At 37.9% G+C, this 26,518-nt stretch overlaps 2 protein-coding genes across 6 annotated transcripts in view; both read right to left on the bottom strand.

The window, feature by feature from the left end:
• LOC122843843 (gastrula zinc finger protein XlCGF57.1-like) overlaps window positions 1-10,681 on the bottom strand; it is a 697,541-nt gene extending 686,860 nt beyond the window's left edge. Inside the window, exons 1-2 of one of the 3 annotated variants that reach the window (XM_044138925.1) lie at window positions 10,453-10,657; window positions 1,935-6,295 (exon numbers count right to left, since the gene is read on the bottom strand). In XM_044138925.1, coding sequence (XP_043994860.1) covers window positions 2,421-6,295; window positions 10,453-10,516 — 3,939 coding nt within the window. In that variant the 5' untranslated portion in view covers window positions 10,517-10,657 and the 3' untranslated portion in view covers window positions 1,935-2,420. Of the gene's footprint in view, window positions 1-1,934; window positions 6,296-10,452 lie in introns of those variants that run through there. The other 2 variants (XM_044138930.1, XM_044138931.1) reach the window with 2 other exon arrangements.
• Window positions 10,682-14,848: 4,167 nt separating this feature from the next.
• LOC122843880 (gastrula zinc finger protein XlCGF52.1-like) lies at window positions 14,849-26,007 on the bottom strand. 3 transcript variants are annotated; one of them, XM_044138993.1, is made up of 3 exons: window positions 25,628-26,007; window positions 22,923-23,440; window positions 14,849-16,059 (listed from the first exon to the last, which is right to left on the bottom strand). In XM_044138993.1, the coding sequence occupies exons 1-3, from the start codon at window positions 25,683-25,685 to the stop codon at window positions 15,604-15,606; spliced, it is 1,032 nt and encodes a 343-aa protein (XP_043994928.1). In that variant the 5' UTR covers window positions 25,686-26,007; the 3' UTR covers window positions 14,849-15,603. The 3 variants fall into 3 exon arrangements, with proteins under 3 accessions (XP_043994928.1, XP_043994926.1, XP_043994927.1); XM_044138991.1 differs by lacking the exons at window positions 22,923-23,440; window positions 25,628-26,007 and adding an exon at window positions 18,560-18,840 and having other exon boundaries at window positions 14,865-16,877; XM_044138992.1 differs by lacking the exon at window positions 14,849-16,059 and having other exon boundaries at window positions 21,630-23,440.
• Between the last annotated feature and the right edge of the window lie 511 nt (window positions 26,008-26,518).

Raw genomic sequence — 26,518 nt, 5'->3', positions numbered from 1 at the left:
GAACCACAAAGGGAGTTAACCCTGAAGTCCCCAAACACTTCAAACTTCTCAAACTTGGAGCCAGGAGCTCTCCTGTGTTTCCCCCACAAAGTTTGGAGATTCAACAGAAAAGGTTAACACTGAGTTCCTATAAATCTAAACTAAAATCCCTCCTGTTTAGTAGCCTTTCAACCATATTAGATGAGATATTGACCAACATTTTGATGTGTAACAATGGGAAAATATAATGTTTTCTAGTTTTCTCAGATATTCTGTTTCTAATCACATGAAGCACTTCAAGCTGCATTGTTTTTTAAACACTATTTTTATTAGAATTTTTATAGGAACCATTCATACATTTATTATATTCTTAATAGTGATGGAAATATAATTCACACACATACAGTTCAAGTTTGCAAGGGTTCCAATGACACACACATATTTGTATTTGAATAAACATTTGATTTAAACATTTAGGTCAGGAACAAATGATGAAACGGATAAATCAATCAATAATAAGACAGAAAAAGAAGGAGAAAACACACACATGCTTTCAAAACGATACTTCAGGAACCAATAACACTACTACACACCAACAGATTTCTTTAATTTTATTTACCAGGGTCACACATATCTCATATTAATTTTTTTCATCTATGAGTTTTTACCTGTGCGAGTTCTCATGTGAATAGAGAAACTTTTTCTATGGGTGAAACATTTTCTGCAACTAATACACCTGAGAGGTTTCTCACCTGTGTGAATCCTCAAGTGGAAATCTAAACTACAGTTTTGAGTGAAACTATTTCCACAAGTCATACATGGAAAAGGCTTCTCACCTGTGTGAATTCTCATGTGAAAAAAAACATCAGTAGTTGACAACTGCAGTATTTTTTTGAGACAACTCATTATTTTGTTGAATGGTAATAAAATCAGTCTATCACCCGAAGAACATTTCCAGGATTATTTATGACTTTGTATTCTAATAATATAAAACTGCCTTGTTGCTGAAATATACAAATAAACTTGATTAATTGATTGATGATCTTACATTTCTTGTTTCTCAGGGAATCTCTGGGCTTCGCAGTGGAGCGGAGACGCACATACATAAATCAGTTTAATCAGGCAGCAGGTATTTGCACAGGTTTAAAGTCAAAAACTTCTCCTAAACAGAAATTAAGGAGGCCACCTTAATGTTAAATGAAGTTTCTTACATAAAAATTACAAACACAATGTTTTATTTACAGACATTTTTGTAGGGCCGGCCCAAGGCATAAGCAAACTGAGCCAGTGTTTCTCAACCCTGGTCCTCAAGGCACACTGTACATGTTTTAGACGTTTCCCTACATTAACGTGTCAGATTCAGCTGACTGCAGTTGATCCTGTTAATCAGTCATCAATTGAAATCAGCTGGACAGTAGCAAGGAAATACCTAAAACATGCAGGGCAGTGTACCAGGGTTGGGAAACACTGGCTTAGTTTGTTTATGCCTTGGGCTGGTCCAAATCACTGAACAAAATATCTTCTCACTGCAGAAAGTTCCCTTTCAAAAACAAGAAAAAAAGTACAAAAATAAGGCTTCCTTGTCTGGAGTCAGACAAGGAAGCATGTTTAATTTTAAATGAATGACCTCTCTAAGCAGCTAAACCTGTGTAGAACTGATTGTATGATTGGAGATACAATTATTAATCATTTGATGAATGCTGATGACCTGGTGGTTTCTTGGTGATGTTTGTTTGTGGTAAATCTTTCATTTTATTTAAAGTACAAATGCATTTTTTTCATTTGAAAAGATTTTAATTAGGTAGAGTAAAACTGGTTAATATAAATTGAAAAAAATGAAATCAAATTCAATGTAATTTTACAAAACTATCACAAATACGTTTTTTACAGATTTTTAGAAAAAAACTCAAACTTTATATACATTCTATTTTTGATTTTAAAAAACTAGAAAAATAAACCCACAAACTCTCTTTATTGTACAGAATAATACAAATCAATCCCTCAGGTCCAATCTTGTCAGAATGTTCTGGAAGGGAGTCCATGTCCAGTCAAACTCTGTTAATGCATGAAATAGTCAGTGGGTCCCCATGACTCTTCATCTATCAGCATCAGTACTGGCACTCCTCAGGGCTGTGTGCTGAGCCCTCTGCTCTTCACGTTGTACAAACACAACATACAGTTTGACATAAACAGTTTGTTAATACAATAACATACAGTTTGTTATTATTGTTTTTTGACACAGAATAAGCAAAAAAACAAAAAAACAAAAACAAAGCATCTCTGAAGGAAAATGTGTCATGGTTTCATATCTCTAAGTATCCAAATGATCACATTGAACAAATATAACAATTTTAAGGTTTATAGACATGAAACCCCTCCAGTAGGATTTTCCATACATCTCCTCAACATAGGAGATGTATGGAAAATCCTTCTACAGCTTTTCACCCGTGTGATACCTCGTGCTGAGTTAACTTCTGCTTTCGACTAAAACTTTTTCCACAGTTCACACAAGAAAACGGCTTTTCACCAGTGTGAATCATCATGTGCTGAGTTAAATTCTGTTTTCGACTAAAACTTTTTCCACAGTTCACACAAGAAAACGGCTTTTCACCAGTGTGAATCATCATGTGCAGAGTTAATTGCTGATTTTGACTAAAACTTTTTCCACAGGCCACACATGAAAACGGCTTTTCACCAGTGTGAATCATCATGTGCTGAGTTAACATCTGTTTAAGTCTAAAACTGTTTCCACAATTCACGCATGAAAACGGCTTTTCACCAGTGTGAATCATCATGTGCCGAGTTAATTGCTGATTTTGACTAAAACTTTTTCCACAGTTCACACAAGAAAACGGCTTTTCACCAGTGTGAATCATCATGTGCCGAGTTAATTGCTGATTTTGCCTAAAACTTTTTCCACAGTTCACACATGAAAACGGCTTTTCACCAGTGTGAATCATCATGTGCCGAGCTAAATCCTGTTTAAGTCTAAAACTTTTTCCACAGTTCACACAAGAAAATGGCTTTTCACCAGTGTGAATCATCATGTGCTGAGTTAAATTCTCTTTTCGACTAAAACCTTTTCCGCAGGTCACACAAGAAAACGGCTTTTCACCAGTGTGAATCATCATGTGCCGAGCTAAATCCTGTTTAAGTCTAAAACTTTTTCCACAGTTCACACAAGAAAATGGCTTTTCACCAGTGTGAATCATCATGTGCTGAGTTAAATTCTCTTTTCGACTAAAACCTTTTCCGCAGGTCACACAAGAAAACGGCTTTTCACCAGTGTGAATCATCATGTGCCGAGTTAATTCCTGTTTTCGACTAAAACTTTTTCCACAGTTCACACATGTAAACGGCTTTTCACCAGTGTGAATCATCATGTGCCGAGTTAATTCCTGTTTTAGACTAAAACTTTTTCCACAGTTCACACAAGAAAACGGCTTTTCACCAGTGTGAATCCTCATGTGCCGAGTTAAATTCTGTTTTCGACTAAAACTTTTTCCACAGTTCACACATGAAAACGGCTTTTCACCAGGGTGAATCATCATGTGCCGAGTTAACTTCTCTTTTTGACTAAAACTTTTTCCACAGTTCACACATGAAAACGGCTTTTCACCAGGGTGAATCATCATGTGCCGAGTTAACTTCTGTTTAAGTCTAAAACTTTTTCCACAGTTCACACAAGAAAACGGCTTTTCACCAGTGTGAATCATCATGTGCCGAGTTAATTCCTTTTTTTGACTAAAACTTTTTCCACAGTTCACACATGAAAACGGCTTTTCACCAGTGTGAATCATCATGTGCCGAGTTAATAACCCCTTTTGACTAAAACTTTTTCCACAGTTCACACATGAAAACGGCTTTTCACCAGTGTGAATCATCATGTGCCGAGTTAATTCCTGTTTTAGTCTAAAACTTTTTCCACAGTTCACACATGAAAACGGCTTTTCACCAGTGTGAATCATCATGTGCTGAGTTAAATTCTGTTTTTGTCTAAAACTGTTTCCACAGGTCACACATGAAAACGGCTTTTCACCAGTGTGAATCTTCATGTGCAGAATTAAATTCTGTTTTTGTCTAAAACTGTTTCCACAGGTCACACATGAAAACGGCTTTTCACCAGTGTGAATCATCATATGCCGAGTTAATATGTTTTTTCGTCTAAAACTTTTTCCACAGTTCACACATGAAAACGGCTTTTCACCAGTGTGAATCATCATGTGCCGAGTTAATTCCCGTTTTTCACTAAAACTTTTTCCACAGTTCACACATGAAAACGGCTTTTCACCAGTGTGAATCATCATGTGCCGAGCTAAATCCTGTTTAAGTCTAAAACTTTTTCCACAGTTCACACATGAAAACGGCTTTTCACCAGGGTGAATCATCATGTGCCGAGTTAACTTCTCTTTTTGACTAAAACTTTTTCCACAGTTCACACATGAAAACGGCTTTTCACCAGGGTGAATCATCATGTGCCGAGTTAACTTCTGTTTAAGTCTAAAACTTTTTCCACAGTTCACACAAGAAAACGGCTTTTCACCAGTGTGAATCATCATGTGCCGAGTTAACTTCTCTTTTTGACTAAAACTTTTTCCACAGTTCACACATGAAAACGGCTTTTCACCAGGGTGAATCATCATGTGCCGAGTTAACTTCTCTTTTCGACTAAAACTTTTTCCACAGTTCACACATGAAAACGGCTTTTCACCAGGGTGAATCATCATGTGCCGAGTTAACTTCTCTTTTCGACTAAAACCTTTTCCACAGTTCACACAAGAAAACGGCTTTTCACCAGGGTGAATCATCATGTGCCGAGTTAACTTCTCTTTTCGACTAAAACCTTTTCCACAGGTCACACAAGAAAACGGCTTTTCACCAGTGTGAATCATCATGTGCCGAGTTAACTTCTCTTTTCGACTAAAACTTTTTCCACAGTTCACACATGAAAACGGCTTTTCACCAGGGTGAATCATCATGTGCCGAGTTAACTTCTCTTTTCGACTAAAACCTTTTCCACAGTTCACACAAGAAAACGGCTTTTCACCAGGGTGAATCATCATGTGCCGAGTTAACTTCTCTTTTCGACTAAAACCTTTTCCACAGTTCACACAAGAAAACGGCTTTTCACCAGGGTGAATCATCATGTGCCGAGTTAACTTCTCTTTTCGACTAAAACCTTTTCCACAGGTCACACAAGAAAACGGCTTTTCACCAGGGTGAATCATCATGTGCTGAGTTAACTTCTCTTTTCGACTAAAACCTTTTCCACAGGTCACACAAGAAAACGGCTTTTCACCAGGGTGAATCATCATGTGCCGAGTTAACTTCTCTTTTCGACTAAAACCTTTTCCACAGTTCACACAAGAAAACGGCTTTTCACCAGGGTGAATCATCATGTGCCGAGTTAACTTCTCTTTTTGACTAAAACCTTTTCCACAGGTCACACAAGAAAACGGCTTTTCACCAGTGTGAATCATCATGTGCCGAGTTAACTTCTCTTTTCGACTAAAACCTTTTCCACAGTTCACACAAGAAAACGGCTTTTTACCAGGGTGAATCATCATGTGCCGAGTTAACTTCTCTTTTTGACTAAAACTTTTTCCACAGTTCACACATGAAAACGGCTTTTCACCAGGGTGAATCATCATGTGCCGAGTTAACTTCTCTTTTCGACTAAAACTTTTTCCACAGTTCACACAAGAAAACGGCTTTTTACCAGTGTGAATCATCATGTGCCGAGTTAACTTCTCTTTTTGACTAAAACCTTTTCCACAGTTCACACAAGAAAACGGCTTTTCACCAGTGTGAATCATCATGTGCAGAGTTAACTCGTGTTTTTCTCTAAAGCTGTTTCCACAGTTCACACATGTAAACAGCTTTTCACCAGTGTGAGTTCTCATATGAGCAACAAGAACAGATTTGAAAGCAAAACGCTTTTTACAGATGACACATAAGAAAGGTTTTCTTCTTTTCCTATTTTGGTTCTCAGTTTCAGCAGCTTCCTGGAAGATTTCTTGGTTCTTGTTTGGTTCTGATTCAGTGTGGTCTGTTTGCTCATCAACAGGAACCATCATGCAGGTGTCAGTCTCTTGTTTTAGCTCAAGCTGTTCTTCACCCTGACTGCAGTAAACTTCTTTCTCATCCACTTTTATTTGCTGATGTTCTAGATCTTCCTGCTCTTCTTTTATCTGCTGATTTTCAGTCCATTCCTGTTCCTGTTTCACCTGCAGAGGTTCTAACTGGTCCTTGTCCAGAGTGAAGCTCCTCTCCTGCTTACATATTTGCTCCTCATAAACGTCATGTTGCAGGCAATCTAGGCAAGAAAACACAGAAAAACAAATAATTGTTGACTTTATTAAAGTAAACGAGAGAAGAATTTCACTGTTTAGTAGAGAAACCACCAGATAAACTATTGTTCCCTGATTGCACAATTCTGACTGATTGTTGATTTCAGATTTTTAAAATGTCTGACCTGCCGATTCCTATTTTGACTAATACATTTTTTTATCTGAAATGTTGCTAAATACTGCAAGAAAGTCACTCAATTGGCAACAGTGAGGGAAGTAATAACTGCAAATGTGCTGATATGACCTGTTGGGGCATTACATTGTTTTTATTTGTTATGAAATTATGCATTGTAGGCATTATTGTTACTATTTAAGAGAACATATTATTGTAAAGTTTTTTTCAAGTTATTATTATATTTTAAAACTACTATTATTACTATCACTATTTTCTGCTACTTATTTCACTAGTCGTGCACTGCATTGTGTCTACACTGGCTGGAGAGGAATTCATACCCCTTGAACTTTTCCAGATTTTGTCGCATTCTGACAACAAACATAAATATAATTCTCTGGAATTTTATGTTTAAGACCAACATAAAAGTAAGGTACGGTAATTTTACTTATATAGCACATTTTCAGAAACAAGGCATTTCAATGTGCTTTGCAGGAATTAGAGGAAATACAAGACAAATAGGCCTGGGATCTGTGATAAATGATAAATCAATTAATCGTCATAAATTAAAACCTGTTCGACTGCCATTTTAATTATCGGCTTTATCGCCTTCCAGCCTTTTTTCTTTCTGTTGATGACGCAAAAATGGTACATTATAAAAAGCTAAACTTATTGGTAATAAGTTCACTGATCCTCCCTTCCTCATTTCCTTAGTTTAATGTCCAGTGCACACTACACCATCTTAGAGCTGTTGGTCGATTGTCGGCCCATTTTCAAAACCTGAGAGACCAAACATTAGCCTACAGAAATCCTAAGTGCCGTGTGGTGTCCAACAATGGGCACAAAATAATGGCTAAAAGTCCAGTTAACTAATTTTAAAACCTGCCATTAATTCAATTCTTTACTACAATCTACCTGCAATGCATGTGGCTCTAGTGTCAGCGTAACGTCCTGACTGAATGAAAATCATTAGAACCGATTTATGTCACGTTAACGAAGAACAGCTGAAAAGTTACCGGGTTCATCAACTGCGTAGCAATTTTGCTCCAACTCCTCCCCTCGTCATTTCTATATTCTTTACACAAAATGTTTTATAACCATTAATGTTGTTTCCACATATCATCTCCAATATCCAGGAGAATGCATTAGGTAGTCGATGTTCCATCTTCTCTATTTAAATCTAATGATTACTGAAGGGCAATATGGTAAACAAACTTTATAATCTGCACTCTTTTGGTTGAATGCAGTATTTATTTACACTTTGGTGTTTTTATTCAAGTACATTTTTGCTAATGGAGATTGAAAATCCATTTTATTTTTGTTTTTTTGGTTGTTTTGTTTATTTTATCAGTTCCAGTGTCAAGTGTTTTTTTGAAAATAAAGTGTATTTATCATTGGCAGGAAATCGCATGCATTATTACATCATTTCCATTAAATCAATGTAAAAAGGTCTTCAAACAATATTATCGTCTATCGCAATAGTTTTTTGAGACAATTAATCGCTCAGCAGAAGTTGCTATTGTGACAGGCCTACAGACAAAACAACAAAAAACCAAAAGCAAAACAAAAACAAAAGTACTCTGGAATTTATAAACTAATAGAAGTTTCTGTGGATCTCTTGATAGTTCTAACAAATAGGATTGATTCCTGTTCTGGGTTGAGTGAAGAATAAAACAAAATGTTCCTCTAGTCGGTTACTGGATAATAAGAATAAGTTTTCTAGAATTTATAAACTAATAGGAGTTTATCTGGCTCTCTGGTTTGTTCTAACTAATAAGAATAAGAGTAAGTAGAACGAAATAACAACATCGGGAAGGATCTGGCACATATCGCAAGATAAAGTACAGACATGGAGCGAATAAAAGACAGTGACAATCAGGAAGTGTGTTCATTTGTTGATTTGGAGTGTGAATGCAATTAGTCTGTGAACCCTGTACAGCCAGCTCTCCCAGGCAAACGTCTCTGATATGATGGTCTTATCTAAGAGCAAGTCCTTGGAAGTGCTCTGCTCCACAGTTGTAAGGATGTCGTCAGTAAGGGAGCAAGGTGGGAAGGAGCATAAGGCAAAGATGGGTATGGAGGGCGCAAAGAAAAAAAGCGTAAGGCTTCACCGAAAACCAGAGTGCTTGTTTACAACTGTGAAGTAACATTGATTTCAAACTCATTTCATTTTGGGCCATAATAAGAATCTGAATGTGCGGTGTACTGTGGTGGCGCAGGGGGTTAGCACGCCCCATATTTGGAGGCCTTAGTCCTCGACACGGACGTTGTGCGTTCGACTCCCGGTCCTGACGACCTTTGCTGCATGTCTTCCCCCCTTTCCTCACCCTCTTTTCTGTCTGCCTACTGTCGCAAAAATACGAGCCACTAGCGCCGCAAAAACTCTTTGGAGGAAAAAATGGAAAAAGAAAAATTTGAATGTCCTTAAATGGCCGGTTGTGCCAGAAAAAACTGATTAGATGTCAAAATATCAATAAATTTTCCTCTCTTGCTCTCGGTGAAGGTAGATGCTTTTCTCCTCTGCTCCCTTCCTGCCCTTCTTGTTCTGTTGTCTTGTCGTTTTCTATATTTTTGGAGCCTTTCTTTACACATCCTCCATATCTACAAATAATAGATCTGGTCAACTGGTCTCTCAATACAATTGATCAAATTTTCTCGACGAAAAGATTCGGCACAGGATAGCACTCTGGCTCTCTGTATCCCTCTCTATCTGTGTGGACAGAGACACAAGTTGGATGAGAGTCTTTCCGAGACTCACAGTCCAGCTGAGGACTCTAAAACTCACTAACAGAATGGAATCGATCTTGAAGAAGTTGCCTGACCTAAGACATTCTATATCTGAATGGACTTTCCCCGTGTTGCCTTGGAAGGGCTGCATATTTTCAATCTTCTTGAAGAAATGTAAACATAAAGCTCCTTCCCACCTCAACCCTTCCTGTTATCCATGCAGCTGTGGAGCTGAATGCTCCCAAGGACATTCTTTGATACCATCTTATCGGACTTCTGCCGGGAGGCTGAGCAACGTGGTTTCATGACCCTGTGATGTCACCGCCTTCACTCATGTCTTTGTTTTGTCTGAATGTTGCCATGTGCCCTAATGTGTCCTTTTCTCTTTTTATTTTATTAGAAACTGTGTAGTACTCATTTTAACCCAGAAAAGGAATTAGAACAAACTTGGAATCCAGAAAAACTACCTTAGCAACTACTTTTTAGACTCCTACTCTTCCAAACCAGAAAAGGAATTAGACCAGAGGATACTTACTTACTTATACTCATCTGCCAACCCTGAATACGAGTATCTGGTTTATTTACTTTGGATCAACATTTTTAGGTTTTTCAGCTTTTGCTCTTTCTTTTTGTTTGTTATTTTGTTTGTATTTCCTTTTAATTCCTGTAAAGCACTTTGTATTGCAGTTTGACGTTCACTACAGTGGGTCCATTTTCTGTAAGTACAGGGACTGGAATAGGACCAGCATGCACTGGGTTTTCACCAGAGCAGGAGAGGAAACAATGAAAAATTTTATCTTTATTATTTGCTAACTGAAAAAACAACATTAAAGCAATCTTTAGGTGTTTTGGACATTTAACTTCTTTTACCTACATAAGAAGCTTCACCTCAGTGCAGCAGTGGTTTGTTGATTGAACTTTTATAAGATATTTGGTTTGAGAAACAATCGCCACTACAATTTATTTATTACAAATTAAATTTTACAGCTACTAACGCCACTAATATTGTTTTATGCTGCTTGATTTACTAGCCTTGCGCTGCGTTGTTCACATTTCTCCTGTTTACGAAAGTAAGTCTCATTAGTTAATGGAGGAAGAGACATAAAAAAGGTGATTTTTCTCTACATAAATAAGCCATTCTCACAGCGTAGTAGTGAAGTTTGCGCTCATTTATCTGATATCAAAACATTTATACGGGAAAAGAACATTTACTAAAATGACCCTCATACAGAAAGCTTCATACATTTAGACCTTAACTTGAATACAAACGCTGGTGTTTCCTACCTATTCGGTGTAAAATTATCTGGGGCCTCCGGGAGAAATCCAGCAGTCTGCGATAATCATCCATCTCTTCCTCCGACTTGACGATGATTTCTTTAAACTCTGTGAATGTTTCTTCAGCAGCAGTTAACTGATCGTTGATAAACTCGGTTAAGCCGGACTGAAGAGATTTTATTAGCGAAACACTCAAACGTTCAACAACACAGACCACGTGCCGTCCTTTTAGTCTTCTTCTTCTTCGTGTGAGAGGGTGTGTGCGGAAGAGCGGAAGTAGAGTGAGAGAGCGAGTGTTTGTATCTTTTCTATCTTTGGTTTTTGTTACTGTTTATTTACTGGGTGTTTGTGTTACTTGTTTAATTGTGATTTTGTGTTAGTTTGTGACGTTTTAAGGGGGTTTTGTGGGTTCGGGTGTGGCCGTCTGAGGAGGCCTTAGTCCTCCTCAGACGGAGGAGGACTAAGGCCTTTCTCCAGCGTGGAGAAAGACCCTGGTTGGTGGTGGGTCTTTCTCCACGCTGACGCGGAAGAACCTTCTTGTGAATTACATTTTGAAAACTGTTTGATATTTATACTTACAAGACTTTGATATAAGGCAGCTATGGAAAGATAGTTTAAATCCAAAGGCCCCTTATCTTTGAGAAATGAAGAGTAAATTTTTCCATAGCACAGTTAAACCCTTTCTTGTAAATTAATTTGTTCCCAAATTGTTATAGAGGGGGAACGGATTATTTCAGGTGGGTAAAATATTTGGTTCCCCCCTCATAACTTTATCAAATTTAGAGCAAAGGTTACCAAACTTACATGATTTAGTGTTGTTGGTGAAAGGAATAAACACAGTTAAAGACTTGTTGGTAAGTTAATTTGTTCCCATTTTATGGAGGGGGAACGGATTATTTCAGGTGGCTAAAATATTTGGTTTCCCTCTCATAACTTTGTCAAATTTAGAGCAAATGCTACCAAATTCACAGGATTTATTGTTGGTTTTGAGAGGAATAAGCACAGTAAAAGATTTTCTGGTAAGTTAATTTGTTCCCATTTTATAGAGGGGGAACGGATTATTTTAGGTGGCTAAAATATTTGGTTCCCCCCTCATAACTTTGTCAAATATAGAGAAAGTATTACCAAATTCATAGGATTTGTTTTTGATGATGAGAGAAATAAGCACAATAAAAGATTTTCTGGTAAGTTAATTTGTTCCCATTTGAGGGGGGACTGATTATTTCAGGCAGCTGAAATATCCATTCTCTCTTCTCCTCCTCCCATAACTTTGGGGAATAAAGAGCAACTGTTTCCAAATTCTCAAAAATTGTTATGTGTGGTAGCATGTAGTATACTAGAAATTTCCTCAATCCAGTAATCTGTCATATTTTACATTAGAACAAGATTTACCAGAAAGTCTACTTTTCAGGAAGTCTTAATTTTTGTGCCTTGCTATCAGCCAGCTACCATCCTCTTATATCAGCAATGAAAAACTATAAATACACACTACGTGTTGAAAAATTGTGTTTGGTGACCGACTTTTATTTCTGTCAAGCTGAAGTGACAAAAGTTGAAGAAAGACCGATTCTCTTAGCGTTTAAAATAACACAAAACAGTGTAAAAAGACCTCGTTTATTTAATTACTTTACAATTTTGTAATCAACAGCTGCCGATTAAACTGAATGTTACAACCTTGACATGATTATATGAGTTGTTTTACAGAGAAATCGATCAGAAGCGCCGTGAAAATGTTCAGATCCGCCTTTCTGGAGCCCGCGGCTGCTGCGGGGGAGGTATAGTTGAGAGGGAGAGAGCTTTGGAAATGAATGTATGTGTGGGTATGGATGAGAGCACGGTGGTGTGTGGTGATGGGGTGAATGGTGGTGAGGGTGGAAGTGTTGACGGGGAGAAAGACTGTGTGCAGGGAGAGCAGGAGGAGGTGAAGGGCGATGAGGAGCTTTTAGTGTGTGGAGGTCAGGGAGAGAGAGTAGAGGTGGAGGTGGGTGGACAGAATGAAAGGAGGAACAGTGTAGAGTCGGTTTTTGGAGCCGGAGCAGAAGGAGAGACAGGTGAGACAGAGGAGGGGATGGAGCTGGAGGCTTCTACCCCCATAAAAAGGTGCAGCAAAAGGAAAAATGTGGTGGCTGCTGTGCAGGCCAGTAAACAGGCCAGTAAACAGGCCAGCAAGCTGGTTGCAGACAGGAGGGAGGTGTCAGATAGCAGTGACAATGAAGACTGGTTCTCTGACACGAGTGAGGTGTCCATATCTCAAAGTAGCAGTAAAGAACCAAGGTACCCGGTAGAATCTTACAGAACCTTTTTGCAACAAACCAAGGGATTGAGGGGAGTAAAAATAGAAAGTTACTTTCCAAATTTAAGACTATTTTATTTTTCTGCAAGATATCACATCAGAAACAAAGAGGTATCAGGTTTTACAGATACAGAAGTTTTTAGACTAAAGAAAATAATATCCAAAGCAAGAAAACAATTTTGAGTAAAATGATGCATATAGCATTTTATTATCTTTTATAAGGTTTTTATGTTTTGGTTTTAGCTTCTGACCCAATATGGATTCTTTTAAAATAGCATCATTGAATCTTAACGGGGCGAGGGAAGCAGAGAAACGTGCATTAATATACCAAACATTAAACCAAAAGAAAATTGACGTCATTTATTTACAAGAAACTCACAGTGATTCCTTAATAGAAACAGATTGGGGCAGAGAGTGGAGGGGGGAGGTCATTTTAAATCACGGCACCTCCCAGAGTGCAGGGGTGGGCTTTCTGTTCTCCAGAGCTTTCACCCCAAACTCCACAGAAGTTGAGCACGTCGTTCAAGGGAGGTGTCTTTTAGTCAAAACAAAATTTGATCATTTTAGCCTGGTTTTTATCAATATTTATGCTCCCATCACCAATGCTGAGAAAAAGCGTTTTTTTTTTTAAAATTGGAGTTAGGCTGGGTGATTGTGGGTCGGAAGATTATGTTTTTATAGGTGGGGATTTTAATTGTACGGAAAACGAGTTTTTAGATCGTAATCATGCAGAGCCGCATCCAGCGGCCCAACATGCTCTTAACTGGTCTCGCAAACACTCAAACGGCCTCAAACTGGAGGAGGATGCCTGCAGGCTCCAGGCAGTACACATGGTCCCACATTAAAGAAAAACCGAATCTCTTTAGCTCGACTTGATCGCTCCTTTTATTGTTTTAAACACCATTTAACGTGAAATTTAAAACATGATGTTACCGGTGGCTTTTACCGATCACTCTTTGCTTTCAGGTAGTGTTTTTATCAGAAACATTTTTACCTAGAAGTGCTTACTGGCATTTTAACTATTACTTATGATCAGGGTTTTAAACGGTTTTAGACAGAGAAAGTCTGATTTTACCAGCCAGAGACAGTGGTGGGACCATGGTAAAGTGCAAATAAAACTGCTGAGTCAGCAGCATACTCTCAATGTCAGTCGTGACATGACCGGATCTATTAGAGATCTAGAGATGAACATCGTGGACTTAGAACGACTTAGTGAATCCACAGGAAATCGAGAGCACATTGAAGCTCTCAAATCTAAAAGGCTAGTTTTAGAAAACCTGCTGGAGAATAAAGTCCAAGGCGCATTGGTCAGGTCCCGGATCCAGAACATCACGGAGATGGATGCTCCCTCTGGCTTCTTTTTCAGCTTGGAGAGGAAACACGGGCAGAGGAAGCAGATCCACTCTTTGCTGTCGGACACGGGGCAGCAACTGAGTGAACCGGGGCAGATCAGGAGGAGGGCTGTGGAGTTTTACCGTTCTCTGTTCCACAGCGAATATAAAGAGAACGAGGAACTACTGAAGGAGTTCAGTGATGAACTACCTCAGGTCTCCAAGGAGACAAACACAGAGCTGGAGCGCCCTCTGGGGGTCCAGGAGCTCCACACAGCCCTCCTCAGCATGCAGGGCCAGAAGTCCCCAGGCGGTCTCTGGTTCATTGGGTTTGCAAACTGGCTTGATTGCACTAGATCAAGAAAAGGCATTTGACCGCGTCGAACACGGCTTCCTCTGGGAAACCATGAGGAGGTTTGGGTTCGGCGAGGGTCTTATTGCCAAGATCCAGGTTAGGGTTAGTGGCCATTTTAAACTATGTTGTTCGCAGGAGCAGAACTCTCTGCATTGGCTTTTAAACAAGCCTTTAATCTGTGGGTCCAGACTGGATGTATGTCGTGGCACAATACCTGGACTGTCAGAGGCGCTGTGCAAGTCCAAGACGACAACATTGAAACACCTGGTGGAGACGGCTGGACCGGACTTTGCCAACGCCCAGGCCGTTGCTTCTCTGCTTGGAGTCTGATCTGCTAGACTGGTGCAGCGCTTCTTGAGTCTGGTGAAGGAAAGACTGACAGCTGGGGAGAGGCGTCTCCTGCAGCTGCTCAAAGAGAGAGAAGCTTCACCGGACACACATGTTGTTCGGCATGGAGAACTTTATTAGAATAAATGGAGTTCCGTTTGTATGTTTGTTACCACGCCAAGAAATAAAAGTGCAGCTTCCAAAGAAACCCTTTACTGTCTCTTCCTTGCCGCACCACACAGCTGTGAACCACAAAGGGAGTTAACCCTGAAGTCCCCAAACACTTCAAACTTCTCAAACTTGGAGTCAGGAGCTCTCCTGTGTTTCCCCCACAAAGTTTGGAGATTCAGCAGAAAAGGTTAACACTGAGTTCCTATAAATCTAGACAAAAATCCCTCCTGTTTAGTTGCCTTTCAACCATATTAGATGAAATATTGACCAACATTTTGATGTGTAACGATGGCAAAACATAATGTTTCTCAGATATTCTGTTTCTAATCACATGAAGCACTTCAAACTGCATTGTTTTTTTAAACACTATTTTTATATGAACCATTCATACATTTATTATATTCTTAGTGATGGAAATATAATTCACACACATACAGTTCAAGTTTGCAAGGGTTCCAATGACACACACATATTTGTATTTGAATAAACATTTGATTTAAACATTTAGGTCAGGAACAAATGATGAAACGGATAAATCAATCAGTAAGACAGAGAAAAGAAGGAGAAAACACACACATGCTTTCAAAACGATACTTCAGGAACCAATAACACTACTACACACCAACAGATTTCTTTAATTTTATTTACCAGGGTCACACATGTCTCATATTAATTTTTTTTATCTATGAGTTTTTACCTGTGCGAGTTCTCATGTGAATAGAGAAACTTTTTCTATGGGTGAAACATTTTCTGGAACTAATACACCTGAGAGGTTTCTCACCTGTGTGAATCCTCAAGTGGAAATCTAAACTACATTTTTGAGTGAAACTTTTTCCACAAGTCATACATGGAAAAGGCTTTTCACCCATGTGAATCCTCAAGTGCATATCTAAACTACATTTTTGAGTGAAACTTTTTCCACAAGTCATACATGGAAAAGGCTTTTCACCTGTGTGAATCCTCAAGTGCATATCTAAACTACATTTTTGAGTGAAACTTTTTCCACAAGTCATACATGTGAAAGGCTTCTCTCCAGTGTGAACTCTCAAGTGAGTAGTTAAACTGCTTTTCAGAGTGAAACCTTTTCCACAAGTCAAACATGTAAAAGGCTTCTCCCCTGTGTGAATTCTCATGTGACAAGCTAAATGACAATTCTGTGTGAAACGTTTTCCACAAGTTGTACATGTGAAAGGCTTCTCACCTGTGTGAATTCTCATGTGAATATCTAAACAACTTTTCAATGTGAAACTTTTTCTACAAGTCATACAGGTGAAAGGTTTCTCACCTGTATGAATCCACATGTGAGAAGTTAAACTTCTTTTCTCAGTAAAAGTTATTCCACAAGTCATACATGTAAAAGGCTTCGCCCCTGTGTGAATTCTTATGTGAGTATCTAAATTACATTTTTTTGTGAAACTCTTTCCACAATTCATACATGTAAAAGGTTTCTCACCTGTGTGAATTCTCATGTGACACGTCAAAGAGTCGTGTTGAGAAAAGGCTTCATCACAAACTTTACAAGGATATGATTTTTTTTTTAGGTGAGATCTTTTGCGATTTTTTTGTTTTGGGCCTTCAGTGTTTTGTTTCTGCTCTTTGTCTCTCTTTTCTCCTGAGTCTCCTGAATTGTTTCCTTCCTGAACCTGGTTCTCATCTTCAGGAGAAACATGAAAGGTGAGTTGGTTCCTGTTTGGTTCTGTTTCATCGTTGATTTTTTGCACATCAGAAGGAGTCACCAAAATATCTCCAGTTTCCTGTTTCAACATAAGATGCTCTTCATCCTGACTTATGCAGAGTTGATTCTCTTCTTCTTTGAACTGTTGATGTTCTGGTTCCTCTTGCTCATGTTTTATTTTAAAAGGTTCTTGTTCCTCTTTTTCTAAAGCTGAATTCCCATCCTGGTTGCTGAACTCAGTGAAATCTTCCTCCTCTTTACACACACAATTTTGTGGGAGATCTGGAGAAAAAAAAGCAACAGCTTAGAAATTTAGATAAAAACCAACTTCTTGTTTATCCCCATTGATAGAACTGAAACAGGCTTTATTTCATATGAATATTAAACTTAATCGATGTAGTTCTTCTGAAATGATTGATTAAATTATTGGAACACTTGCATGTTTATATTTCTTTCTCTTTATATGAGCATTTTGTTTTCTCTCCTCAACAGCTGCATCAAGGACACTCAAACTTTTCCTGCCAAGCAACTAGGCATCTTTATAACTTTTGTTTTACTCAACCTGGTAAACTTTTAGTTCACATTTATAAATGTGTGATGTTTTCTACAACATACACATAATGTTTTGTTATGCGTCTTTCTAATAATGTCTAATGCAGCACTATGTAACTCGTGATACATTTTTATTTACATATTTGTTGAAACTCACTGTGTCGTGATAGTATTGCAAGAGAGATAATCTGTGAAAAACAATGAAGCTCTTCTGCCTTCTTCCAGTGCTAACTGGATTCAAACAGTCAGTCAGGATGCAGGTCTTAGCAAGTCAATCACTAACTCTTGTGGTGCTGCTCCTCCCACTTCCCCCTGATTTCTTGCGTTTGGCTACGCTGCAGCTAACAGAGCCTGTCATGAATGTTAAGGCTAGTTAGCATGGACACCGATGACAGTGGATAAATTATTTTCCTGTAATGGTAAGTTGATTGACCGCGCTAAGACTCTCCTCCTGACTTTGGTTGGTTGCTTTTGGTCGGGAGAGATGGATTTTTTCAGATAGTAATAGTAGCTGAGGGGGGGTGGAGGAATTTGTTATTTTCACAAATTATATGTCTCATAACATAATATCATGACATGGTGACTTTATTTTACCAAATATGTAAAAATAAGTGTTTTTTTTATTTTCTCAAGAACATATTTGTGTACTTGTGTATGTTAGGGGTGCATCATCTTTACCAGTATCCTTAATTTTGAATATTGGTGATTTGCCAATACATGTGAAGCTGATTTTATCCACAGATTTCATCTATCTCAGCAAAGATCTAAAAATCAACACAATACTAGTATTGTGTAAGTATTGTGTTGATGACCTCTCTGTTTATATTTCTGCTAAAGCTATGGATCTGTCAGGTTTACGATCAGTGAACCCCCAATGATAAACTAGTTCCTACAACTTTGGTTCTACATATTGGCTATAATGATTCATTTATCTGTTATTTGCGTTTTTCTACCTTCCGATAACCAAATTGTGCAATTAAACTTCAGTGAATGTAATTATTTGAGTGCTTCTTATTTGCAACCAGCGTTTGAACACTAGTTAAGAACCTTAAAAAAATCTTAAACTATTATGTTGTTGACAAAAAGAACGGGCAATTACAAACCATGGAGCAAAGACAATGACTGTAAACCATTTAACTCAAACGAGTCTCGATAAACCCGACCTTTTTACATTAATAAACATGATAATGATAATATTTTAATAGTTGACTCATCGGTCATTTTTCAATCCGTTTTCACATCAATAAGCGATGATAAAACGGAAATTAGAGCGATGCGCGTCCCGCAACAACCATCCCTTTTTCGGCGTAACACTTGTTAAAACTTTCCTTAACCCAGCCTCCAACTTTATTTAATCTATTTCCAACTCTCTCCAGCTTGCATCAAAAGTAAAACGTGAGGGTGTTTCTTACCTATTCGATGTAAGATTATCCGAGGGGTCCGGGAGAAATCCAGTCGTCTGCGCTGATCGTCCATCTCTTCCTTGGACTTGACGGTGATTTTATAAAACTCAGTTAAAGTTTCTTCAACGAGCAGTTAGCTGCTCGTTGATTAACTACTTAGACCGATTTGAAGACAGAGTTGCTGCAAACACTCAAATATTTTCCAAACACACCAAACCCGTCTTTAAACTACATTCAAACAAAGAAAAGCTAACGCAGCTAGCAGTTCTCTGTTTTCATTTCCTGTCTTCTTCTTCTTCTTCTTCCATTATGGCGGATCGCAAACAACTTTAAGATACATACCGCCACCTGCTGTACACAAGTGTGTAGCAACATTGCATCTACTAAATTCTATTTTTAAATTTTGTTTTCGGAAGATAAATAGATAATGCTTTCCTTAATCTGTAAATATCCATTATGTTTACTTAATTTCCCACTATTCCTTTAAAACTCCATTCTTGACCTGTCCTTCCAACCATTCTTCTCAATTTCAGGTCCATATGTCTTACAGAATATGTGTTCTACATTCTCTTTCTCTCCACATCTTTCACATTAATCATTATTTTTCCTTCCTATTAACCATAAAATGACATTTAAATAGATATAATCTACTCTTAATGTGATCATTATTATTTCTTCCCTTCTGTGTCTCTCATTAATATTTCTAATAAAAACTGACTTTTGTACTTCCTATAATCTTCTTCCTTTCTTACCTTCATTCCACCTTTTTTTTTTTGCCATTTTTCCATTTCTTTAGTCTTAAGTGATTTCCCTTCCCCTTTTCCAAAAGGAATTGTAATTGTTATTGCTTCCTCTAAAACCCTTTTTGCTTATTTATCTGCCTTTTAATTGCCTTTTACTCCTTCATGTGCTGGTACCCAACAAAACCAAATATCAATGCCACCCCTGTATAATCTAAACAGGGTTATTCAGGGTTGCTGAATTTTTAATAGTAAATCTTTCCTATTATTTCCTTCTCCCTGAATACTTTCTAAAACTGCTTTGGAGTCCGTGCACACCACCACCCTGTCTGGTCGAACCTCCTCAACCCATTGCAAGCTTAATTTAACTGCCACCATTTTTGCTGTGAAAACAGATAGTTGATCTGATATACTTTTAGAAATTTATATTTTAAACTCTGGTATATTTATTTCTATTCCCACACATCCTTTTAGTCTGCTTCTCCTTCTTGGTTTTACTGACAGTTGGCAACAAACTTTTAGCAGCATAACCGCCACCTACTGGTATGGAGTGTGGTTTGTGACGGTCACTCTCTCTTTTAAAAGGTGTATAATTAAGACTTGTATGTCCAAATATCAACCTTGTTATCTCTTTCTTCCTTTATATTCCTTCTCTCTTTACCCTGACCTAATACTACAATTTCCAAACCAACAGAGGAAGGAAATAGTCAACACAGATTCAATATATGATCTATAAACATGGAGAAACAGCATTCAGCTTCTATGCACCACAAATCAAGAACAAACTTCCAGAAAACCACAAAACAGCTGAAATGCTGAGTTCCTTCCAGGGCTGGTGTCCTGCATCTCTTAGATGTCTCCCTGGTCCAACACACCTGAATCCAACTGAATCACCTCCTAAGAGCAGTCAAGTTCTTCAGAGTTCTGCTAATGACCTCATTATTTGACTCAGCTGTGTTGAAGTAGAGACGCATCTAAAACTTGCAGGAGACTGGCCCTCCAGGCCTGGAGTTGCCCACCACCCTCCTGTTTAGTTGCTTTATAACTATAATGAATGAAACATTGACCAACATATTTTGTGTGTAAAGTTGGCAAAATGTAATGTTTTAATTATTGACTGTGTGGTGTCTTCTATGACTTTGTATTTTATGATGTAAAGCACTTTGACTTTCCTAGTTATTGAAATGTGCTATAAAAATAAACTTGATTGATGATCTTGCATTTCATGTTTCTCAGAGAACCTCTAGGGTTCACAGTGGAGCAGAGACGCATGTAGTGTAAATCAGGATAATCAAGCAGCAGGTGTTTGCACAGGTTTAAAGTCAAAAACTTCTGCTAAACAGAAAATAAGGAGACCATCTTAACGTTAAATTGAGTTTGTAGCAGCTCCCCAGTACTTGAATTAATCAGCCAGTCTCGACGGGTGAATTTTTCTCTTATTTTCCTTTAGGTGATTCAAATCCAACGTGATCACCAGTCTTCAATTACCACAATCACAGCAGTCGTCACAACAGTCATCACAGTCATCGTGAAAACTAAAACATATACAAATATTAGAATACAAACATAAACTTATAATACAAACAAAACATACCTCGCTGCTTTCACTGGGGAACACCAAGTGTTGATTCCTTTATGCCAAACAATTTGACCATTCAAGTCCTTCATTGACACAATGATTGGACCAGCTTTATAAGGCCTGCCCTCATTAACTACGGCAGCCGATAAGGTACATACAAAGGAACCCCAAACATTGCAAAGTATAAATACCATTAAATAAATAAGATACAAACCAACAACAATGCCAATCAAAACAGACAAACATCCATAAACAATCTGCAATAACTTTTAATATAAAAAATTCACTTCAAATAATTTACAATAAATAGTTTACAAAATATAATTATTTAGACAATTTATTTTAAATAGTTCACTATCCATTACAGAGTTTATTACATAAGAATTGCATCTACAAGGGTTTATTTACAGACATTTTTGTATCAGAAAAGTATTTTTCAATTTGTATATAAGCTTGGTGAATAAAGCAAATGGTGGTCTTGGATTGTGACTACACCTTTAAATGAGTCACAATCCACAGCTAAACTGGAAAGACGAAAACCATCACTATGGGAAATTTACTTTATTACATAAAAACCACAAAATCACACAATGGGAAATTTACTTTATTACATAAAAACCACAAAATCACACAATGGGAAATTTACTTTATTACATAAAAACCACAAAATCACACAATGGGAAATTTACTTTATTACATAAAAACCACAAAATCACACAATGGGAAATTTACTTTATTACATAAAAACCACAAAATCACACAATGGGAAATTTACTTTATTACATAAAAACCACAAAATCTGGCATTCACTCTGATGCAGGACTTCTATCTTGAAACAGAAATAAAGAAAATAAAAAAATAACAATGTGTGATGTTTAGACTACTGGTCCATACATGAACCCATAACATGAATCCACTAAACACAATCATTTAACAATTGATCCTGAAAAAATTAAACCCTGACATTAACTACAGTTACAACTTTTATTTGAAAAATTATTTTAACTAAATATTTTACAATATGTAATTAAAAATGTAATCCAGCTGTAACTACCATACATAACTGAAGTTACCCCAATTTCTTCAAATCTAACAAAATTGGTGTCAAACATTTGTGCTGGTCTGAGCAGCAATAATTTCAAAGGTATTAAAAAAATATCCAGAGGTCATAATCAATATTTTCAAAGCAAAAGCAGCAAAGTGATTTTTTTCTTCACTGCAAAAATGTTTGACAGCAATTTGTTAGATTTGAAGACTGTGGAAAGAGCTCTGGAGCGACAACTTCAGTCAGGTGTAATTACAGAATAAGACATGTTACAGAGCAACTTGGTACTTGAGGTTCACATTAAATAGTCTGACCATTGTGAGTCCTCATGTGAATATATAAACTACTTTTATGGGTGAAACTTTTTAAACATGTAACGCATGAGAAAGGTTTCTCACCTGTGTGAATCATCATGTGAGTAGCTAAAAGACTTTTCCGAGTGAATCCCTTCCCACAACTAATACATGTGAAAGGTTTCTCACCTGTGTGAATCATCATGTGAGAAGTTAAACATTTTCTCTCTGTAAAACTCTTTCCACATATCATACATGAGAAAGGTTTCTCACCTGTGTGAATCCTCATGTGAATAGCTAAATGACATTTCACAGTGAAACTCTTCCCACAACTAAGACATATGAAAGGTTTCTCACCTGTGTGAATCCTCATGTGATTAGCTAAATGACTTTTCAGAGTGAAACTTTTCCCACAACTAATACATGGGAAAGGTTTCTCACCTGTGTGAATCCTCATGTGAGTAGCTAAACAACTTTTCTGAGTGAAACTTTTCCCACAACTAATACATGGGAAAGGTTTCTCACCTGTGTGACTCCTCATGTGATTAGCTAAATTACTTTTCAGAGTGAAACATTTTCCACAAGTTGTACATGCGAAAGGCCTCTCACCTGTGTGAATCCTCATGTGAGTAGCTAAACAACTTTTCTGAGTGAAACTTTTCCCACAACTAATACATGGGAAAAGCTTCTCACCTGTGTGAATTCCCACGTGTCTTGTCAAAGAGTCGTTTCGGGAAAAGATTTTATCACAAACTTTACAGGGATATGATTTTTTTTCCAGGTGAGATCTTTTGCAATTTTTTTGTTTTGGACCTTCAGTAGTTCCTTTTTGCCATTTGGTTTTCTGACATCTCTTGTTTTGTTTCTGCTCTTTGTCTCTCTTTTCTCCTGGGTCTCCAGAATTGCTTCCTTCCTGATCCTGGTCCTCATCTTCAGAAAAAGCATGAGAGACGAGTTGGTTCCTTTTTGGTTCTGTTTCATTGATGATTCTTTGCTCATTTGAAGGAGTCACCAAAATGTCTCCAGTCTCCTGTTTCAGCACAAGTTGCTCTTCATCCTGACTGATGCAGAGTTGATTCTCTTCCTCTTTGAACTGTTGATGTTCTGGTTCCTCTGAGTCCAATTTTATTTTAAAAGGTTCTGGTTCCTTTTTATTTAAAGTGGACTTCCTCTTCCGGTTGCTGAACTCTTTGAGAACCTCCTCCTCTTTACACACACAGCATCGTGGGCAATCTGGACAAAAATACACAACAAAAGCTTATAAATTTAAGTAAAAAATAAACTCTTTACTGTAATCCCTTCTTTTATCACAACAGGCTTCATTTTGTTTGAAAACTAACCAACGACCCCCTGAGTAGAAAAGAGCAAGGTTTGTTGAAATACATTATATTGTGCCAGAGATTTCAGGAAAGAAAAGAAAAATCAGTTTTAAAAGCTGTTTCCACCCTGTAACCTGCAGCTTTTTAACCAGAGTAAATTAAAGATGCTGAAGGTTGCTGTGAACTGATGGTCGGTCCAACTTACATTTCTGGAAGTCACGTATGATTGTGGTAGAGAAGACAGAAAAGTTTGGACTGAACTTTTACTGGATGATCTATGCGATTGAATTCAGATTGAATATGGCAACGATGGATTTGGAAAGAAGTGACTGGAAGTCCATCTCTAATGCTGGCTCTGATTGGTTGTTTCTGACTGAGCTGAGTAATTCTGCAGAACAGGGAGGAGGCAGAAGAGATTTTTTTTTTCAGAAATGATCAGTCTTATGTAAAGACACAGCGAAGGTTTTAATACATATGTAAAATCTTTTTCTAGTTACATGCTGCAGCTTTAAGCAGCTGTTTGCTGTGAGAGTTCACTGCCAGGTGGAGGTTGAACGGCGCTGCGTCTGTGAAATATGACCACCAGTAGTGTGTAGCGGCAGTACAACAATTAAAGCAGAACCAGGGTTTTACTAGCTTGTTGACTTAAATTAATTTATGCTTTTCTTTTGTTTAGCATTCTGACTGTCATGCTTATCTGGGTGAGTGTTGGTAGCTGAATAGCTAAGATACACTAGATAGAGATAGGAGGAAATATGCAGTGACGTGCGGTCAGGGGAGGCAGGTGAGGCAGTGCCTCACCAGCCATCATGGAAAGAAAGAAAATATATAATCATAAAGTAATTTAAATTGTTATATTCATCCGGTGGTTTGTACTAAAAAATATTTATTTTTCATGTAGCTTCACCAATTTCGATTTTTATTTGTTCAAAATCGCTGAATTTTCTTATTTTCCCATTCAAATGCTCGGAAGCGATGCCGGTGAGGCAGCAGCGAGCTCTGCCTCACCTTGGTTTGCGCATCATCTGGCTTTGCGCTTGCTGCTAAGCGGTGAGAGCATGTTGCTGTACGGCGTCAATAAAATGGTTTAAACTAATTTAATATGTGAACTTATTTCCAATAATTTAGCTTATGTATATAATGTACAGTGCTTTTTGTCACCAACTGTGTTTGTGTAACGTGTTTCGTGTAATGAGCGATTATAAACGGCAGAGAACAGGTTCGAGGTGAGGCAGGCAGTTCTCTTGCCTCATGGCAGGGGGCGCTCAAGATCCCAGACGTTCGTCTTGTTCACTCCTCAACTGCAGAGTAAGTGACAGCGAGCTAGGCTAAACGATTCGGGAAGCAAGTCAAGTGCAGCGATAGATTATAATAGAGATAGTGATTTTTTTCCTCTCGCTTATCCCGACTTTCGACATGGATGACTACATTACAACACTAAAAAAAGTTTTCTCAAGTGGACTTTCAATCGAAGCAGGAGATAATATGTGTGTTTTGTGAGCTACAGTTTGTATGTGTAAGGATGCAGAAGTGAAACATAACCTGTAAACTGCTGTCAATCTATGCATCTATTTGCAAATCTGATTCTGATGACGTCAGTGCCTCACCATCTATGAACCTCACCGCACGTCACTGGTCACCAAACACAATTTTTCAACACGTAGTGTGTATTTATAGTTTTTCATTGCTGATATAATAGGATGGTAGCTGGCTGATAGCAAGGCACAAAAATTAAGACTTCCTGAAAAGATTCTGGTAAATCTTGTTCTAATGTAAAATATGACAGATTACTGGATTGAGAAAATTTCTAGTATACTACATGCTACCACACATAACAATTTTTGAGAATTTGGAAACAGTTGCTCTTTATTCCCCAAAGTTATGGGAGGAGGAGAAGAGAGAATGGATATTTCAGCTGCCTGAAATAATCAGTCCCCCCTCAAATGGGAACAAATTAACTTACCAGAAAATCTGTTACTGTGCTTATTTCTCTCATAATCAAAAACAAAAAAGATTCCTCAACAAAGCCTCCAGCTTTATTTAACCTATTTCCATCTCTTTCTAATCTGCATCATCAGTAAAACGTAAAGGTGTTTCATACCTGTACGGTGTAAGATTATCAGGGGAATCCGGGAGAACAGTCTGGGTTGATCAGCCATCTCTTCCTCGGACTGGACGATGATTTTATAAAACCCCGTTAAAGTTTCTTCAGCAAGAGTTAACTGCTCGTCGATTAACTCTCGATGGGACTAAAGTGAAGACAGTTACTGCAAACACTCAAATATTTGCCAAATACACCAAATCCGTCTTCAAACAACTTTAAAACTGAAGAAAAGCTAACGCAGCTATCTGTGCTTTGTTTTAATTTCCTGTGTTTCACGGTGGTTCCACTGAAGGAACAACTAAACCGACTTTTAGTTCCGCTTTGAACGAAATGATGCGTCTCATCCTCCTGTAGTCTTAGTGCAGGGGTGGCCAACCCTGTCCTGCAACTCTTAGATGTATCTCTACTTCAACACACCTGAGTCAAATAATGAGGTCATTAGGACTCTGGAGAACCTGACTGCACTTGGAAGGTGATTCAGCTCTTGGATTCAGGTGTATTGGATCAGGGAGACATCTAAGAGTTGCAGGACACCGGCTCTCGAGGACCAGGGTTGGGCACCCCTATCTTAGTGTGAGGGTCAGGAAGATTGGATGTCACAGTCAGACATTTGGGAAGAAATGGAGGCGTCCCGCCTGCACATTAATGCAAAGGCATGTTAATGTTACTGTAGATAGAAACAATAAGTATATTTTGCCAAAAAACAAAATTTTAAGATTAACCTATGGAAAAAAACAAGCAATTTCTGAGCACCAAAAGTATATAAAGTATGTAACTTCACCCCCTTGGATGTTTTACTCTTTTATTGTCTTATCAATTATGACTAAATTTGGCTTTTCTGTCAAAAAAAACAAAACAATTGAATGTCAAAGAAAACTGTTCAACAAA

This window comes from Gambusia affinis, linkage group LG14, assembly GCF_019740435.1.
Source record: "Gambusia affinis linkage group LG14, SWU_Gaff_1.0, whole genome shotgun sequence".
In the NCBI taxonomy this organism is placed as follows: Eukaryota; Metazoa; Chordata; class Actinopteri; order Cyprinodontiformes; family Poeciliidae; genus Gambusia; species Gambusia affinis.
Note: the sequence above shows the minus strand (reverse complement) of the source record. Positions and strands in the feature narration are given on the sequence as shown.

Bases quoted from the DNA above. Each gene is read 5' to 3' on its own strand.
- LOC122843880 (XM_044138991.1), bottom strand. From the start codon at position 18,623: ATGGACGATCAGCGCAGACGACTGGATTTCTCCCGGACCCCTCGGATA. The intron at 16,878-18,559 runs GTAAGAAACACC...TTTTTTCTCCAG, and splicing joins GATAATCTTACATCGAATAG to ATCTCCCACAAAATTGTGTG.